The sequence below is a fragment of the Eschscholzia californica genome, unplaced genomic scaffold, assembly GCF_041429995.1.
Source record: "Eschscholzia californica isolate CP2 unplaced genomic scaffold, dmEscCali1.0.p SCAF_5, whole genome shotgun sequence".
In the NCBI taxonomy this organism is placed as follows: Eukaryota; Viridiplantae; Streptophyta; class Magnoliopsida; order Ranunculales; family Papaveraceae; genus Eschscholzia; species Eschscholzia californica.
Genome location: NW_028238472.1, coordinates 21,388,565 through 21,407,551, shown reverse-complemented (window position 1 = coordinate 21,407,551; position 18,987 = coordinate 21,388,565). Strand labels below are relative to the sequence as shown.

Below are 18,987 nucleotides of genomic sequence, written 5' to 3'. Positions count from 1 at the left end.
TTGTTTTTTGATGGTCGGGTTATCGCTTGGTCTATCCAGGCTTACGTTTTAACGAGGTTTGACTAGGGCTCCAACTTAGGCATGCGCTTTGACATGGTCTAGTTTTAATAGTCGGGTTATCTCTTTCGCTATCCGGACTTACGTTTTAATGAGGTTCGACTAGGGCTCCCCCTTAGGCCTGTGCTTTGGCAGGGCTTAATTTTAGTGGTCAGGTTATCGTTTCCCTATCCGGGTTTAAGTTTTAACGAGGTTTTGATGATACTTGAAATGGTCATTCGTTGACTAACGTCAAGAAGTCAAGAAAAGACCCGTCTCTAGGCCACAGGACATCTTAGCCCGAAGAGGTCTACAACTTAAACCCAGAATCGAGAGGTTGGCCAAATTATCTAAGGAGTTTCAGCCTGCCTGCCTCAAACACGACCAGGTCTGCCCAGGGATTCAAAGGAGAGTTGGGGGGGTCCATATAAGCAAGGTTGATGCCTTACACTCTGAACACGGCTAGACAGAAGCGCGCCGCGCGACTACCGTCTTAATCCCAAATCCTCCTAAAGATCTCAGACGGTTAAGATCTTAAGTGTTTGATTAACTTGGGTTGCAAGAGTCTCAAAGGAGGAAGCATATCCTAGAAGATCTATCATCTCAGCAGGATATCTACGAAACATCTTTAAGGAGAGGAACTTCCAATTATCTTAGATACGAGATAAACTCAAAAGAAACCCTAACTAAGAAATAGTAGTTTCAATACAACACGGTGTATTCGAACCGCCTCAATCTCACAGTCTGTCCAAAGCAGCCTATAAAAGGGCATCACATCACCTTCAGCAAGGTACGTTCCCTAAGGATCGATCAATACTCAATACTTTAACTAGGAAAGGGCAATCAGCTGACTGTCATGAGCGTGGGAGAGGTTTTCGAACACTTTGCAAGTCTTCCCCCCAAGTTTCCAGGAGCGGGAGCTAAAGGAACAGTATCATTCAATCAGACGAAATATCAACCATTCAGACGTGATTAAGCATCAAGTCTTTACTTTTAAACTGATAATCAGAATTGCCACTTTTTGACCTCAGCAGGTTACACTAAAAGGAGGATTGACTCTAGCAATATCATCAATTCGGTAACCCGAATCCTTACTCAGTGCTTCTGAAAATTACCTTCGTTATTTTTCTGCTCCAGCAATGTCTTCACAAGAAGATACCCACAACGAAACTGAACGTTCTCAGTTGGAGGAATCGATGTTTGAGGTTGAGCGCCTCATGGGAGAAGAACTTCACAGTGATGAAGACGTATGCAGCCTTCGCGAAGATCTCTGCAAAGCTATAGAGGAGGCAGATTTGGTTTTGAAGGAGCGAGCATTGGGAGAGAAAGTGAAAAGCCTCTAAAGCTCTTCCTTACACCATCCAGTGCTTTCCGAACACATCTCGATGAGTACCGAATGAAGGCCCTTAAGCAGCTATACAAGGAAAAGGAGCAATATTAGACAACACTTTTGGACCCACATCGACAATACATCCCATAGCTCCTAGGGGCAGGTTCGAAATTCAAGGCTGGCCCTGACTTTTAGGTGGCCGAAGTGAAGTTCAAAAATGAGGCCCCTTGTATTATCCATAAATTGAAAATTTACCTTAGGCCCTCAAGAACGTAAATCAACCCCGAACCCATCATACAAAATTTGTGCAAAAACTAAACATCTTTCCCTTCATTCAAAAATGCATACATAATACGCTTATTTTTATCAATTTAATCCTAGTTGGATTTATCGTAATAGTTAACCAACAGACACGGGTGCACTTTTTTGTGATGTTAAAATGGACCAGAGGATATTTAGGCGATTTTGTGGTGTACTTTTTTAGTAATGTTTTTGTTATTCTCTTGGGGTGACTTCTTAAAACATTGAGTTTTGAGATCTCATATAATATTTGAAGGAGATGTTTCACAATAAAGATGGTCATTTAGATTCGTCTAGAGTAAAATAAAGTTTATGTAACTTAAACTATTTTGAACTTAACTACATTACGTATAAAAACAGTTTTAGGTTTTACATTATTAGAAAAAAGACTACAAAATTTTTCGCTACAGAAACAAAGTTCTCGACCTCCATTGATGAGAAGAAACGGATTTGTTTGTAAAGAAATGTAATATTCGGAAGGGTTGTAAAATCCTAACTTTTTTACTCTCATTTGACATAACATTAGCATGACGAAAAATGATGGAAGCCATCCAAAATAAATGCTTAAATAAATTGTACTTTACAAATATGAAAAAATTTATTGTAATAACCATACCATCATGTTGAAACAATTTATTGATGAAGACTTTCAACAAAAAATACAAAATTTAGTGATGAAGCCAAAAGATTATAACTATATATTCTAAAAATATTATATTCTTTTTGTACTCAATCCCAAAATAATGATTAATATCCTACCGTAACTAATAATGTATATTACAAAACACATCAATATGACTGGGACATAATTAATACAAAATAATGTGACTAGGATATGTGATTAGGACAAAATTAACATGATTAGGACTAGGATATATGATTAGGATATGAATTAAATTCCTTTTACTGTCTTAATAATTATTAAACCCCATCTTTACCTCTACCTCCTCTATTATTAATTTCTTTGTAATTATTTCTCATTTTAATATGTACTTACGCCTTCCACATTTTCTCATCTTAATGTGTACTTACTCGTTTCACATTATATCAGATTTTAGTTTTTATTTCTCCTTCCACATCAACATAATTAGGACAAAATAAATAATCCTAGATGATTAGGATAACCCCATAGACATCTATATAACAAAACAGAACAAGGTTGTGCTGACTAGGACAAAATAAATGCTCCTAAATGATGATTTGGATGCTTGGATGATGACTTGGACAACCAGATACTTCCTTCTCTTTTAATCTGGGTCGTTCAGACTAATATCACATAAGGGACCCTCGATCGTAACCGTTAAATCCTACTTGACTTGGTAATCGAAACGGCTATATCAAATCCTTGTCGTTCCAATCTCTTTGTCTTCTCTTCGTTCCGTACCTTAACTCCCTTCATCTGAATTCACTTCTTTCCTCTTCTCCCTTAAAATTCTCAAAAGACTTTGCCCATTGCTTCCTCTTTAACCCTTCACTTTCTTCATTTTACCGGAAACTTAAAAATAGACGCTGTGAATCTCTTCCAATCGGTGAAACACTGGACCGTGTGGAATCAATTGAAACGACATTGAAACGTCAATCTCCACGGTTATCCTATTTTTTTTTCTTCACCCATTAAACTGAATTTTTCATTTGTTGCTTATTGTCTACGCCCTCTTCCCATCCCCTACAACTGTGATCACCAACTCATTCAGCAACAGTGTAAGTTTAACTAATGGAAACTTGTTTATCATTACGCAAAATTAGGTTTTCTAAATTCTTCATGAATCCTCTAAGAGCTTGCCTTTATTTTCTCTTGTATTCCCTCAACATCTCTTCCTTTTTCTCTTGCTTGGGATTCACAAATTGAATCAGTATGCTTCTTCCTTGAAACTTAAGGTTTTGCCTCCAGTTTGTTCTATTTAGGGCTTTAAATATATTCATATCATCAACTTCAAGCAACCCTGTATTCACCTTAATTTGTTGTTTAAGTTCTCTGATTTTTTAAAGTGTTTCTTTTCAATCTGTTTTTGTATGTTTCAGGTGGAAGAAGAAATGTTCATGAACAAATTCTATGATTACATATGGTCGTCTCTTATTTCAGGTGGAAGAAGAAACCACCTACTTATTTCAAGACGTCCTAGAATTAAATAGAGGAACTTTTTACTTACATATATAATTGACCCTCTGCTTATATTAGAAAGGTAGGGAGGTGGGATCTTATCAGTTCGAGTGGTTCCTATGCTTTTTACTTGTATATAATTGACCCTCTCTTAAATTTTGTACATATTCTGGTGTGAGAAGCGCAGATTTGTCCGAGTATCTATGAAGAAGTAGGTGCAGTTAACCTCTTATTGATCTCGACTGGAGATAAATGGATCTGTTGTAAAGTACCATTAGCAGCAGTAAGAAAAAACTAACTTCTATAGAGTTTTTATTTAGTTTCTATAGAGTTTTGGTGATTATTGAGTTTCTATGGAGTTTGGTTTCTGTAGGGTTTCTATTTGGAGTTTTGTGGAGTTTGTAGAGTTTCTATGTGGTTCTAATTTTTATACATCTGTATTTCAGGTATGGTAGAGTTACTATTGAGTTTCAAACATCTGCACATAACCTAAATCAAACTACACATAAACATGATTAGTCTTTATAGAGTTTATATTCAATTTCAAACATGAGCACATAACATGTTTGAGAAAACTCCCCAAATAGCTTACACCCTTGGCTAAATTTTGTTATGTTGATGACTACCTAGGTTGTTGAAGCTGGTTTGAGGTTAGTTTATATTATATAGCAGTGAAATTTTAGTGAATTTGCTCTTCTACTGTATATTACATGGCAGTGAAGATTGACGGTGTTTATACCAGGTCTGATTTGAAGTAATTCGAGTTTTGTTTGTGTTTTTTACTTCTGAATTAGTTTATATTCTTATAATAGTGAGTTTCTAAGATTATTTCATGGTTATTAGATATTTTAATCCGTAGTATTCATTTCCCAATTTTGAATATTGATTTGTTAACCTTCTTAATTGCCTAAATATCTGATTTTCAAGTTGTGATCCTCCAAATAAGCTAGCACGGGAGACTCTATTTTTCTTCTTCTGGGTAAAAGGTTTACTGATTTGCTGTCTACTACTCTATTACTCATACATAGAGGGTATACATTTGCATTGTTCCTGATACTTGTAAAGAAACGGAAGAGTGAATCGAGTATTGTAAGATTCAAATTTGTCTTTGTTGTGCTCGTATCTCTTAGTATAGTTATGGATTCACGGATGTATATTCAATGTGCATTAGTGCTCATCGATTCCATTCAACGGCTTAACATTTTTTTTCCTTCATCACTTCCTGGTTTAGAAGTTAGGAACATTCGTGGCTTATGAAAACAGGTCTTATATGAAAACCAAGTAGTTGATGAGAGTAGATGTACCTCTAACCCTGCTATGTTGAATTGACACATGGGTTTGGTCCGAAATTACTAAATATAATTGTAAGGCGGCTTGCTTACGGTTGGTGATATGCTAATTAGGTATCTGATAACTGAAGTTTCTATAATCTTTGGTTTTCCAATTTGTCTGGATGAAACCTAGATTGTCAAGTTTTAGTTACTATTTGATTCATTTTTCTTTTATGTAACATCTTTAAAATTTTGCTCAAATGATCTTCATTCAAGTAGGTTTAATCTCTATAAGCTTATTTCTTTTTTTTAATTGTTTTTTGTATTGTTTTTTTGATAATAAAGTACTAATTAGCAGACACTTTCTCGAATTTTCCACCATTAGCTATTCATCCATTATAGTGAAATGAAAGAACTATTACAATTGACTCTGTTTCTGGAACTTGCTCTTTGATTCTATATTCTTATAAATTGCAGAATGTTTTCCCTCCATTATAGTATTATTATTTCATTCGTTATATGTTTTTAAGTATAGGTGTGTGATGTATAGCGCCCCAAATCCCAAATCTCAAGCCGCCTTGAAATCGAATATTTGAGACCTTCAAACTGGATCCACGAGCGACGCCTACCTTGAGTGCACAATCAATACCTGAAAATAACAACCCTAGGTTTATGACCCTTCTCTTTAGGAGAGGAACCATTCGAAATGAAGGGTCGTAAGAAAAAGAAAATATTGGTTGTTAATTTTAATTGATTTCATTTCACTTAATCCCTAACAAACTATTACCAGTCTTTATATAGTGAATCAACAGAGAGAAAGACGAAAACAAGAAAAGCTAAAGGTTTGTTACAAACGGTTATAGGTTGTTAGACAGAAAATAACAACCCTAGGTTTATGATCCTATACGTCTCATCATGATCCTGTGCATCGCGCAGCTAGATAAGCTCTATTAAATTTGACTAACGAATCATAGTCTTGGAAGCTAAACTTAAATATTAGACAATTGTATACGCCAAATTTTTTCATTGGTTATTGGTTGGGGGCAAATTAAAATGAACCGATATTTCAATTCAACAAATTTAGATTGCTCAAAACGTAGTCAAAGAATATCTTTTCATTAAAAAATTACAAGATGTATTACCCGACTAAATTTTTCATTCAAACAATTATGTTTACAATTATCCAAAGGATAAATATTCTAAATACCAATTTACAACAAAAACTCTCTTGGAGAGTTAAAGGTGTGGAACCAAAATTTTATTCTGACCAATGCTATACTGTCACAATATCTGCTTCAACGATAGACCAGATATCTTTTCACTAGAAATGACAGACTTGATGTCATGTGCTATGGCTTGAGCATCCATGGAAACTCCAGCTAAACCTCTCCGGGAAAACCCAGCACAATATATCCCATTTTCCCCTTTCCAGTGAGTAGGATATTTGTTCTTCGGCATCCCATCATTATTTAGCAAATACCCATTATCCTGCACATATTTAACAAATGAGCTACATTTTACTCAATTTATCAACCAAATTACAATAACATCACTTCTTAGTATTATTGGAGTCAAAGGGATCTGGTGTCTAAGTTGTGTTATCTTGGCAAGTTCATTCCAAGCACAAAATGGGTGACATCGAAGGGGCTTCTTAGTATTATTGGAGTCAAAGGGATCGGGTGACTAAAGTGATCAGTAGAAACTAGAATCGCTTACCTCAACCCAAGCATTTGAAGCACGATAACCAGTTGCGAAGACAATGACATCGAATTTATGCAATTGTCCATTTTGAAAGGTCACATTATTATCTTTAACCTCCAATATCTCAGGTAGTACCTGTGAACACATATTAATGCATCATAAGTTCGTAAACATATAAGATCTTGATACGTGGGTCAATTACTTCGAGAATGCATAAGGGTAGCTCTATAGGCGTGTACATCATCAAATTTGATGATTTATTTAAACTATTGATTAGTACTTTAGTTATGGCCAGATTGAGCAAAAATCTTAACTAATTTGCCTATTTGTATAAAATGTACTAAATTATAGCGACAGAAATTATAGTTACCTTGATGACCCCACTTTTTATCTTTTCAACCGTGCCAACATCAATAACGGGAGCTTTGCCTATTGTGGCTTTCTGGGTAAATGGACCTTCCGTAGGCCTACGGATGCCATACTTGGTTAAATTGCCGTATCTGAATCTAGCAAGTGTAGCAACTATAGTATCCATTAGTCCAATAGGAACTCCCATATTTGAAAGAAGCATACCGAGGTATATCATCTCCTTGTTTACAACATGCACCTGCATCCATATCAAATTTTATTTTAAGTTTGATCAAACATTTCGATAAAATTACCTTTTAGCTGTGTATTTGCAAAGTTGGTCAAAAGGAAATCGGTGATGCTAGTTTCCCAAAGAGGTTGACAAGGGGTTTGACATAATGATGAGGTGGATGCTTTTCATAAGTAAAAAAATTTATGAGCAATTTGTTTTAATCTGAGTCGTTCAATTTGAACGGTTCAGATTTGAGTCATCCGTTTTTTCACTTATGAAAGGCATCCACCTCATCATTATGTCAAACTCCTTGTCAACCTCCTTGGGAAAATAGCATTTCCCAAAGGAAATTTAAACTCGGTCTATTTTTTGTTTTAATTTAGTTTAGTTGTTTTTATCGACTTTTTTAATCTTGGTCTCTGTAAAGTTTGTACCAAGAAAACGAAACTAGTAAATATGAAGATAAATTTAAGCTTACCGGACTCCTGATAACAATGGAAGTTGATGCACCACAATTTGAGAGATCGTATGCTATCTCCATGCCAGAATTTCCACACCCAACAACTAAAACATTCTTCCCATTATAATCTTCACCAGATTTATATTGGCTTGAATGGATTATTTCTCCCTCAAAAGTCTCTAATCCAAGTATTTGTGGAATATATGCATCACAATTTTCTCCAGTAGCCACTACTAAGAATTTAGCAACATATATCTCATCCACGCCAGTATCTGTCTTCTTGACTTTGATTTTCCATTTTCCATGGATATCATCATATTTCGCCGACTCAACTGACCGATTATATAATGGGTTGACATTGAAGTTGGATACGTATTGATCTATATATTGGATAAAATTTGCTCTTGGAATGAAGGTAGGAGTATTGGGAGGATGTGGCATATGAGGGAGATGGCAAAATTGTTTGGCTAGGTGAAGCTTCAATCTGTCATAGGATCTTTTCTTCCACAAGGAAGCATAACAATCTTCTTTCTCTAAGATTATATTAGGAATAGATAGAAGATTGAGACATGCTGAAGTTGCTATTCCTGAAGGACCTGCTCCAACAATTACAACAACTTCCTCCATTGCTTGAACTAATATTGCTTGATATGTTAGCTCCTCTGTTTTAAGTTTGGTCGAGAAATTATTTTTAGGAAGGAGAAGAGAGTCTTATAAATATGAGTAGTAAATGAACAATCTTGCATGGAGAATCTCATAAATATTACAGTAAATGACACAATCCTTGCATGGAGAATCTCATAAATACTAAATGACACACCCTTGCATGGAGAATCTCTTCTGCATGCTCACCTAAAAGCATTTGTACATCAGTCGAAAAAATAAAAATAACTTCCCACAAATGTTTGGTCATTTGGAGAGTTAGTTTTTTTTTTGGTTGGTCATGATGAAATCGACAAGGAGAAAGTTTGTTGTTGGAGGATGCATCCACATTTGTTGTCATGTAAATGTTATTATTTATTTCTTGTTTTATGACATGGTCTAGACTGAGATAATACAAAGTGTACAACAAAAACCGCTAATTTATTAAGCAATACAGGGGCTGCACTGTCCCAAAGCGAGCAAAGCCTGGTTTTGGGCCACCAAATTTAGGGGTCACCCTAACTTTCATTTAGCTTACATAAAAGAATTTATAGGCACTTATGTTTGAATTGAAAGGGCCACCAAGGCCCAACTCACTAACCCAATGAAAAAGACGCAAGGAGGAGAACGAAGCACGGTGACCTTTAAAGACTATCCTAAGCACTCATCCTTTATTGTATTTATAATTAAGTTCAATAAATCATGAGTTTCTACTTCCTGGATTCGGATCCGGATCCTTAAAGTTTTAGTGTGGGTATCTAACCACCATACTAATAAATGGTGGAGGATTATTATTCATTTTGGGTACACGAAATTAATGTAAACAACTAAAGTAATTTGTAAGAAAATTATCCGGCCCAGTCCCACATGCTAAGGTCATTGATATGTGATCTGTGATAGCCGAAATGTCTGAGGCCGGACTAAAAGTACCCATGAGCATCCGAGCCTGGCCCGATTCTCACCCCAACCTATATAATATAACTCAGCTTACTCTCTCTTTTGGCTCTAGGTAATGGTTAAATCTTTATCTTATTTTCGTTGGTGTTTGACGCTTAAGTTATTTGAGTCAAAAGCAATACACCAACATTTTTTTGTAACTATTTTTCATGTCAGAATATTTAGAAAATCTAAACCACTTCCTTGTGTAACCAATTCCTTAATTGTCTCTTTAAACTTTTATATGTACTAGGGTATATCCCGTGCCCTAGGCCACGCACATTTGTATCAATCAAATGTTACGAAATTTATTGTTATATTTTATTGATAGAGAGAGATTTTTATTAGTTATTATTTTTTTATATTACTTTTTTGTTTCTTTTGTCTTAAATTAGTTATTATTCTATTGAGAGAGAGAGAGAGAGAGAGAGAGAGAGAGATTTCAATTTCTTTTTTTAACCCTTGAAATTTATTTTGTTTCTTTATTTCTAAAATTAGTTATTTTATTTCTAAGAAGGAAACGATTATTGTTTTTAGAATAGGTAACTTTATTTCTACGAAAGACTATATTTTAAATTTTGAGAGAAGCTCCTAGACAATATCATTTATTAAAAAAAATATGTTTGTCCCAGTCATCGTTTTCCCTTCTGTTTTATTATATAGACTAGGGAATATCCCGTGCCCTAAGGCACGGACAGTTGTATTCTCCAAACGTGTTATTTAATATTGTTATATTGTCGATATCGTAACTTTTTGGTATTATTTTCTTTTGTTTCATTTTCTTAAATTAGTTATTATTTTATTGATAGAAATTTTAATTTCTTTTTTTAACTCTTGAAATATCTTTTGCTTTCTTTTTGTTTAAAAATAGTTAATTTTTTTCTAAAGACACGGTAATTTCTTTCTTGAAATTTGTTATTTTATTTCTAAGAAGGACTATAATTTAAACTTTGAGAAGGGCTTCCAGTAATATCCGTTATTAGAAAACGATGTTTGTCCCAGTCATCGTGTTTCCTTCTGTTTTATATAATAGATTTAAGTATATATAACTCAGTTTACTCCCTCTCTTGCCACTAGGTAATGGTTCAACCTTTATCTTATATTCCTTAGTTTTTGGGGTTTAAGTTATTTCAATTAAAATAATAATTACAACCAACACTTTTTTAATTATTATTTAGGTCAAAATATTTATAAAACCCAAACTACCTCATTCCATAACTAATTCCTTAATTTTCACTTTAAATTTAAATAAAAATATATAAATCTTTCATTAAATGTCGAATCTCAATCAAACTTATTTTCTTAGAAATATTTTTTGTTATCTTTTTAACATACAACAACCTAGGTCTTCATCCATAATGGAACAAAAAAAAAACGATATGAAAACAAGTCGACAAAATTGAAACCTCAAACACTGATTTGATCTAAGTTCTTCGTCTTCCTCTGGTTTCTAAAATAGATTTGGTTTAACTTTTTCGTTAGGAGAGAGGTTAAGAAGATTGTCGGTCTCAGATTGTTTCTCTCTCTACATTCCATAACAGTGAAGATGAGAATAAGATGAAGACGGAGAAGATGAACTCTGTCTAAAGTAGAAGAGCAGGAGGAGGAGGAGGAGCAGAACTGTATAATTTCTCTAAAGAGAAAATCAATTTTGTTGGCTAAGGGTATTCCTGGAGCGAGGATAAATACAAAATAACCTGAATGATAATGGGAGATACTATCTCACAAACAGGACATAGTTACACATAATTAATGTGACACATTTGGTTATTTCAAAACGCCATTGACGTTTTTGCTTATTATACCTACTATTTTGACACAAGCAACCATTCTCTATAAATATTTGTATTGTACAATTATGTTTTTATTTCTATTGAATAATTATGTGATATCTTGATTGATTGTAACATTGAAAACTTTTAATGTGTGACATTATGTGAAGAGGTATAAACCTCTGTAGATGTTCGTCTCGGATGAAGCCGAGATAGAGAGGTGAGCTCGGTGAAGCCGAGTGAGATGGTGATGTGAGCTCGGATTGAATCCGAGAAGGAGAGAGGGAGATTGAGATCGAGTGATAGAGAGATGTAAACATAAAGTAAATAACACCATAGTTTACGTGGTTCGGTCGGAGGATCACGACCTACATCCACGGAGAAAGCCATTAATGGCTACATTATATTATCTCCACAATCGTGGGATTGATTGGTTACAGACTCGAAGACTCAATGCAACTCAATTTAATGTAAAATACATAGAGGTCACTTCTATTTATAGAGTGATTCGGGTATCTTATTTTCCTAGGACTCTATCTAGGATAAGTATAAGTATAAATAATATCTTCATATATCTTGGACGGTTGATTAGGATATCTACGGATCTCGATTCATCTCGATCTTTATACTCTAACACTCCCCCTCAAGTTGGAAGCGGAACTTGTGAAGTTTCCAACTTGGAAATTGAACTTGAAAAAGATGGATGTTGCTCGCATACGATCAGATTCAAACTTGAACTTGAATTTTAATTGTTGTTTAATGTCGAACAATTGCCAATGATGCTGAATTCTTTGTCTGCAACTTGAACTTGTAATCGCACATAAACTTGATATCATAATATTTTCTTTCGTAAGCTTGAATCTCATTCTTTTCTTCTTTTGCTTTATTTCATTCTCGAGCTTGAATAAAACTTGGTGAGAGGGAGGTGAGCTTCAAATTAATCAACAAACGGAGGAGTAAACGATACCATATGTAGTTGATGATGGAAGAGAGTAACCGGTCAATCCATGAAGAGGATGATGAAGACATAGTGTCACAAAAAGAAGAGATAGGTGACAGAATTTTTTTTTATCACAACTAGAAATAGTCGGAGATAAGAAACAGTAGTGATTTGTCCCAGAAAGATTTTGCAACAATATGAGCAAAAGATGTCACACAAAACTGTGGTAAAATTTTGTCACAAATAAAAGAGAAGGTGACAGAAAGATAGCGTCTCGAAACCATGTGAAATTTCACACTCACGTGAGAGAAACCATGAGGGAGAGCTTACAACCCACGAGTGATATTGTGAGGGAGAGATATATAGCCGAGAGGGAGGGTTATGGCCGAGAGAGATGATAGATTTCAATAATAATAAAGATTGGGACTAGATCGTCCAACAAACTTGGATGAGAGAAGATATTGAATCACAACAGTTTTCATCCATTAGTTGGACTCGTGATGCTGTCCAATCCCTTCAGTGTCTAAATAGGCACCTAAGAAAGAAGTCAAGGAGGCTCCCAAACCTATAGAAGTTGACGTGCAAAAGAAAGAGGTATCAAAGCGGAAAACTAAGAATCCTCTTGATGTCTTGAATAAGAAGGCATGCATGAAATCCGTTGGAATTGAAAAGATAAAAAACCAAAATTGCATGAAGTCGGCTTGATTAATCACCGGATAATTTGGGGTAGCGCCCAAAATAGATTGACAGTTAACCTACTTTTGCTGTTTGAAGCAGCACCGAATTCATCATCCAACATCTTCGGGACTCGAGCTAATTGATTCAACAGGATAACACCATGGTGATTTTAGATTAGGGGTTTGGAGAAGGAGGGTTTTGGAAGCCATTAATGCTTCCAAAAAAATGGAAACGCAACGATTTGAAAAAAAAAACGTCGGAGATGTGCGGAAGCATGAATGAGGGTTTATTAACCTGCTCAAAAAATCACAAGATTAACTTGGACAAATAATATCGACAAAGTGATTTATCGATCACAACGAAAACAACGTTGATAATAGCGGAAGCTAAAGAAATTTGATAAAACAGGATTGATGAACCTGCTTAGGATAATTTAATCGATCCATAAAAAAATCGAAAATATGCGGAAGTTTGATCAGGATTGATTAACCTGCTCTTGATACCATGTGAAGAGGTATAAACCTCTATAGATGTTCGTCTCGGATGAAGCCGAGATAGAGAGGTGAACTCGGTGAAGCCGAGTGAGATGGTGATGTGAGCTCGGATTGAAGCCGAGAAGGAGAGAGGGAGATTGAGATCGAGTGATAGAGAGATGTAAACATAAAGTAAATAACACCATAGTTTACGTGGTTCGGTCGGAGGATCACGACCTACATCCACGGAGAAAGCCATTAATGGCTACATTATATTATCTCCACAATCGTGGGATTGATTGGTTACAGACTTGAAGACTCAATGCAACTCAATTCAATGTAAAATACATAGAGGTCACTTCTATTTATAGAGTGATTCGGGTATCTTATTTTCCTAGGACTCTATCTAGGATAAGTATAAGTATAAATAATATCTTCATATATCTTGGACGGTTGATACGGATATCTACGGATCTCGATTCATCTCGATCTTTATACTCTAACACATTACGTCGTAAATATAGCAGATGTTTTAAGTTTTTGTGAAAAATATTACTATATGGCCCTGATGGTTTGAACGCCTAAACTGTATTACTAAGTCCACTGAAAAGTTGCTAGAATGCATCTAATTTTGCTCAAAGTTGTTATTACAGTCGAATGTCATTCAGAGAATCTTAATTGGAATGACTTAGATATTTTTGCTAAAAGTAGAAATGAAATAGTTGCTAAAACCATGATTCTTGGCAGCTTTTAAATTTAATATGCCTCTCAAATTTTAAAATGACATTAAATTGATTTTTTCTTTTTTATAAATTCACAACTATTTCAAATTTCACTTTGAAATTTTCAATTTTAATTGGGTGTATATAGATTTATGTACTTTCAAACAATTTAACATAAATGTATAACTGATTGATAGATCTATTCAGGCACAATTAAGTGACGTTGTCATAAAATTAATAAAGGGACCTCTCTTTCCGAGTCTACTTTAGGCCCATTCCACCATTGAGCCGGTCCTAGATGTATCAATCTCCTCATGTAAGGTTGTAATGATACAATGACTTGTAATACTTGTGAAATAAAAGTCTTAGTGTGTATTAGTAGGTAGTTGATCGTTTTAGGATACTTACCATGTCCTTTGGAGCAATTATCACGATTCCTGTACTGTTTGGGTTTTCCCCACTTAAGCTTATCACATCCATTTGATATACCGACGTTGTAATATGTATCGAGTAGTACATACAATGTTGTAATCGTATAATTATCCTGGAAATGTATGAAGTATTTAAACTATAGAAAATGACTCTTTAAGTCAAAATATTTTACATAATAAGTAAAAAAACACTTAACTTTTTCAAACAACTAAAACGTGTTGTAATATTACGCATATTTGTCAGCCTTGTGTAAAATAATATGACTAGTTATTTTTAGGTCACTTGTAAAAAACCCATTCCAGAAATACCCCCTTACTCTTGACTTCTATTTTTTTCTCCCCTCATTTACCTTCTCTCTCTAGAATGCCTTAGCCTTCATCTTCTTTATCTTATTCTTAATCCGTCAAATAACCATCTAATTTCATGGATAAATTCGTATTATTATTGATTTAATCTCTTCTTGTTCGATAGGGTTTGAAAAAAGGTTTGATTCAGCCATGGAAGCCCTTTGCAAGCTTTGGAATACTTCAAATCAACCTAATATAAAGATTGACAAGACTTCATATGATCTCACTCCTTCATGCGATTGTACTGATTGGCACTAGAAAACAAAATATAGATTTTGTTACATGAAAATGAAGAAGATGAAAGCTTTTCTATGTCATTTTTTTTTGCAACCCTCTTGCAAGTTTTTGCTAACCTCTTGCAAGCTGTTACAAATTACAAAAATACCTAAAGATTTGAAGTCTTGAAAAAATTGATTGATCCCTTTTCAGCGAAATGAAAATTTATATGGTATTTTTGACAAAGTTTTTCGAATTAATATGTAAATTGATAAAATTACAAGAGGGTAAAAAATTAGTCCTGTAAATAATATAAATTTTGGGTTAATTTCGTAATAACCTCACATTTGTGGCCGTCTCACCGGTTTGACCCTATAAGTGTGCGGCACTTTGTTTTGGCCCCCACTGGGATTTTTTTTCAACTCTTTCTAGAAATACCCTTAGAGGCCAAAAAAGAATTAATTTTTGAAAACAATGAAATCCACCTCATCTCTCCTTCTATCCTCCAGTTCCTCACCTCTCTCCTGCACCCCCTCTATTCCTCTCGCCACCTCACCATCTTCTCCGACGAAAGTCGCTGGCCGACCACTTCCTCCATCGACCTTCAAACTACATTTTATTTATTTATTTATTTCTTATTTTTCCTTTTTCCTCTCTCTTCTTTCTATCTTCCTTCTTCTCTCCCTTGTCTCTCTTTTCTTTCTCTTCTCTCCAAACCTCCGTCATAAGGTCGGAGGTTTCATTCACTAGACCTTTGAAGGTCTGGTTCACTAGATCTTCGAGGTCTAGTGAACAAGATCTCCGATGAAGGCTCCCCTTTGCTTGAGGTTTGGAGAGAAAGAGAAGAGAGAGAAGGGCGAGAAGAGAAGAAGAAATGAAGAAAGAAAAAAGAGAAAATAAGAAGAACAGAGAGAAAAAAAAGAAAGAAAAAGATAGAAAAAGGAAGAAAACGAGAGAAAAAGAAGTGATAAATAAATATTTTTATTTTTAATTTGAAGGTTGCGGAAAAAAGTAGCCTGCAGGAGACCTTTGTCGGAGAAGATGGTGAGGTGACGAGAGAGGGAGAGAAAGAGGGAGATAAGGGTAAAGAGAGAGGTGGTGAAATGGAGGAGAGAAAGAGAGATTAGGTGAATTTAATTATTTTTAAGTGTTTTGGTAGTTCGTTTTTGACCGCTAAGAGTATTTCTTGAAAGAGTTGAAACTCTTTAGGCCCTTGGGGGTAAATATGAATTGTCGATCAATTATGGGGCCAAAACAGCGAGTTAGTCACGAAATAGTGGCGAAAACAGAATTAACTCATATTTTCTTAGGGGAAAGAACGTATATACCACAAATGACCAATTGTTGGTATCAAGTCAAGAACTTTTGGTTGGAGTGGTTTCAAAATTGGTTTTCATCCTTGAGGTCTTGAGATCTTGAGCTCGAGACATGAATACTATATTATCTTAATATAAAGAAATTGTTGGTATCTATAAAATTAATCAATCAAATTTGAAGATCCGAACCCCTAAAAAATTAATAGACCCCAAAAAATTTAATAGTTGAAACTTTGAAATATAATCGTCTAGGTATGGCAAGATTAAATTACGGTATTTAAGACCAGATCATCCAAAATCACTGACTCTCTTTGCTTTATAAACGTTACGAATAAGGAATAAGAAAAAAAACCTGCAGAGTTGGTTTTTACCAAATTGAAAATAAAAATGAAGAAAACAGAAATCTAAATCCTCACTGATCAAAGTTTTCTTTGAAAATGATTTTAGAGAAATAATAAGATTTTGTAAATCTAATACTAAATAGGTTATACAAAGACTTGCATGGTTCAGCAGATATGTAAATTATAAAATAGATAGTGCATGCTTCAGCAGATATGTAAATTATAAAATAGATCGTGTTGTCTTTTAAGCTTGTTTACAACTCTTCCTTTCTCAGCATTCCTTAATAAAAGTTTCACAAGACTTCATCTGGAGATGTATTGATTACAACAAGGCTATGATTTGATAGATCCCTAAAACTCGAGATTCAAAAAAGATATTTTCGGGTAATGCCTAAGTATGCATGAATATTACTCTTCGGTCGGACCATGGAAATCCATTACAATTAAAGGAGCAAATAGGGGAGGATGAACGCTTACCTTAAAACTTGATTTGTAGCATCTACTTAAGAAAGCAAAAATGAAAATCAATACCATCCTTCTTTTATCTCACTTTCCCTCTCTGGAACGCTTTTCTCATTTTCTTTATTTCTAAATCATGTTCTCGCTCTTTAGTCTGGACAACCAAAGAACATATATACTTTCAAAATATAAAATAACGCTGATACAGAAGTCGAGAAAAGCAGATTACATTCAATGAAATCAACGGCCTTTCCTTTTTTCTTCTTTATATCATACCATTTAACACTTGGTCCTTTTGCAGACGACGGTTTTCTTTTCATCTTTTTATCATATCATTTAACACTTGGTCCATTTCTTTCAAGAAACATTTTTATACCTTCTTTTTCTTGTAGCTCACTTTACCTCTTTAAAGCTCTTTTTTTCTTCTTTTAATTTCTAAACCCATTTTTAGCGCTTCAGTTTGGAAAACCAAAAAATATATATACTACCAAAATATAAAATAATGTTGATAAAGAAGTCGAAAAAATCAGACTATAATCAACGAAATTTTTTATCCCCGCCTCTCTAAAACGCCAGTCTTGTTTCTTCGTCTTTTCTATTGATTGAGACAATGTTTGTTATTAGAAATATTCAAGGTTCTCAGGTAATTGCAGAACGATTCTCGATGGTTGGTTTATCTATGACTTGTATAGACGTTATAGTGGCCTTCTATCTTTATTTTCTCATCTTATCGACAACAACTACATTTTTCTTGAAATTACAGTGTCGACGATAACATTGCCCTGTCTAATGATAGATGTCCTCATTCTTTATTTTCTTATGTTATCGAGGCAACAATATTTTCTGTGAGGATATAGGATCAACGATAGTTTATTCTTATATATAGACTATAGAGGCCTTCATTCTTTATCTTCTCGTATCGAGAATAGTTATTGTTATAGAATGTTCTTCGATTATTTGGTAAGATGGTATCTCAGTTTTATTGTTCAGTTGTTTCATATTTCAGAGTTTGCTTCGGAGTAAGCGTTTAAGGAGGGAAGAGGAAACATATGTGTCATCTTATTCTATGGTTGCACATATTACTGTTTAACCTCAGTTTCACTCCATGGTATTATAGGCTAGATTCCGGATATGAAGAGTTGGATCTAGTTTGTTTATAGAGTTTAGTTAGATTGACTTTTTTAAATGTCGTAAGTTTGTAGTTGCAGAAATGATATAGGTTCAATCAAGTTCAGAGTTGGTACGTAAAACTGGACAGAGGAGAATAGAAGAGGTTGGTTCGTTGTGTTCATAGCACATAGTAAGATTTTTTAGCATCGTAAATGCATTATCTAACACATTATGAAATTGCTCAGATTTTAGATTGGACTTTATTCTCATGAGAAAGATATCGTTTGAGTTTTGGGTTTGGGAGCTTGTGTTTGTCATCATTTATAGATTTGAGTTATGGATTTTCTTGGGGTCAGATTGCAGAGAGGACAAGATAGTTTGTTGATCATCAACACAGACTGTTGAGTATTACGGTGAACTCTCTTCTTATGTCCGTACGTCACAACAGAATAGTTAAGGAAATTCTAATTTCGGTGAAGTACCACTAGGAATAAGAAAATCTTAAGGAGGTTACAGGTTATAGATTTCTGAGTTGGCGTCGAAACTGGTCGTTCTCTTGGTTCGAGTTTTGTGGCAGATTCTGTTAACATTGGGAATTTTTGTTTCAGTTTCTAGCAGTTTTCAAGATTTGGTTTCGAATACTTATTTTCAGCCAGGGAATCAGACGATTTAAAGCGCTTAGAAGAGCTAGCAATTTTCAAGATTTGGTTTCGAATACTTATTTTTGTTGATTCAGACAGCTCATCGGATAGTTCTTGAAAAGATATGAATTTTGAGTGGTCACACGGAAAGATCGGATATGATTTGGCTATCGTTTCTTATTC

General features: G+C 34.6%; 1 protein-coding gene and 1 long non-coding RNA gene across 2 annotated transcripts; both read right to left on the bottom strand.

The window, feature by feature from the left end:
• Positions 1-6,164: 6,164 nt before the first annotated feature.
• Positions 6,165-8,533, bottom strand: LOC147537786 (putative indole-3-pyruvate monooxygenase YUCCA10). Its single transcript, XM_086641509.1, has 4 exons — positions 7,798-8,533; positions 7,110-7,346; positions 6,755-6,874; positions 6,165-6,526 (listed from the first exon to the last, which is right to left on the bottom strand). The coding sequence occupies exons 1-4, from the start codon at positions 8,404-8,406 to the stop codon at positions 6,320-6,322; spliced, it is 1,173 nt and encodes a 390-aa protein (XP_086497635.1). The 5' UTR covers positions 8,407-8,533; the 3' UTR covers positions 6,165-6,319.
• Positions 8,534-11,218: 2,685 nt separating this feature from the next.
• On the bottom strand, positions 11,219-17,213 carry LOC147537785 (uncharacterized). The gene is made up of 2 exons (XR_015225539.1): positions 17,072-17,213; positions 11,219-14,486 (listed from the first exon to the last, which is right to left on the bottom strand). It is a non-coding gene; the product is annotated as an uncharacterized LOC147537785 (long non-coding RNA).
• Between the last annotated feature and the right edge of the window lie 1,774 nt (positions 17,214-18,987).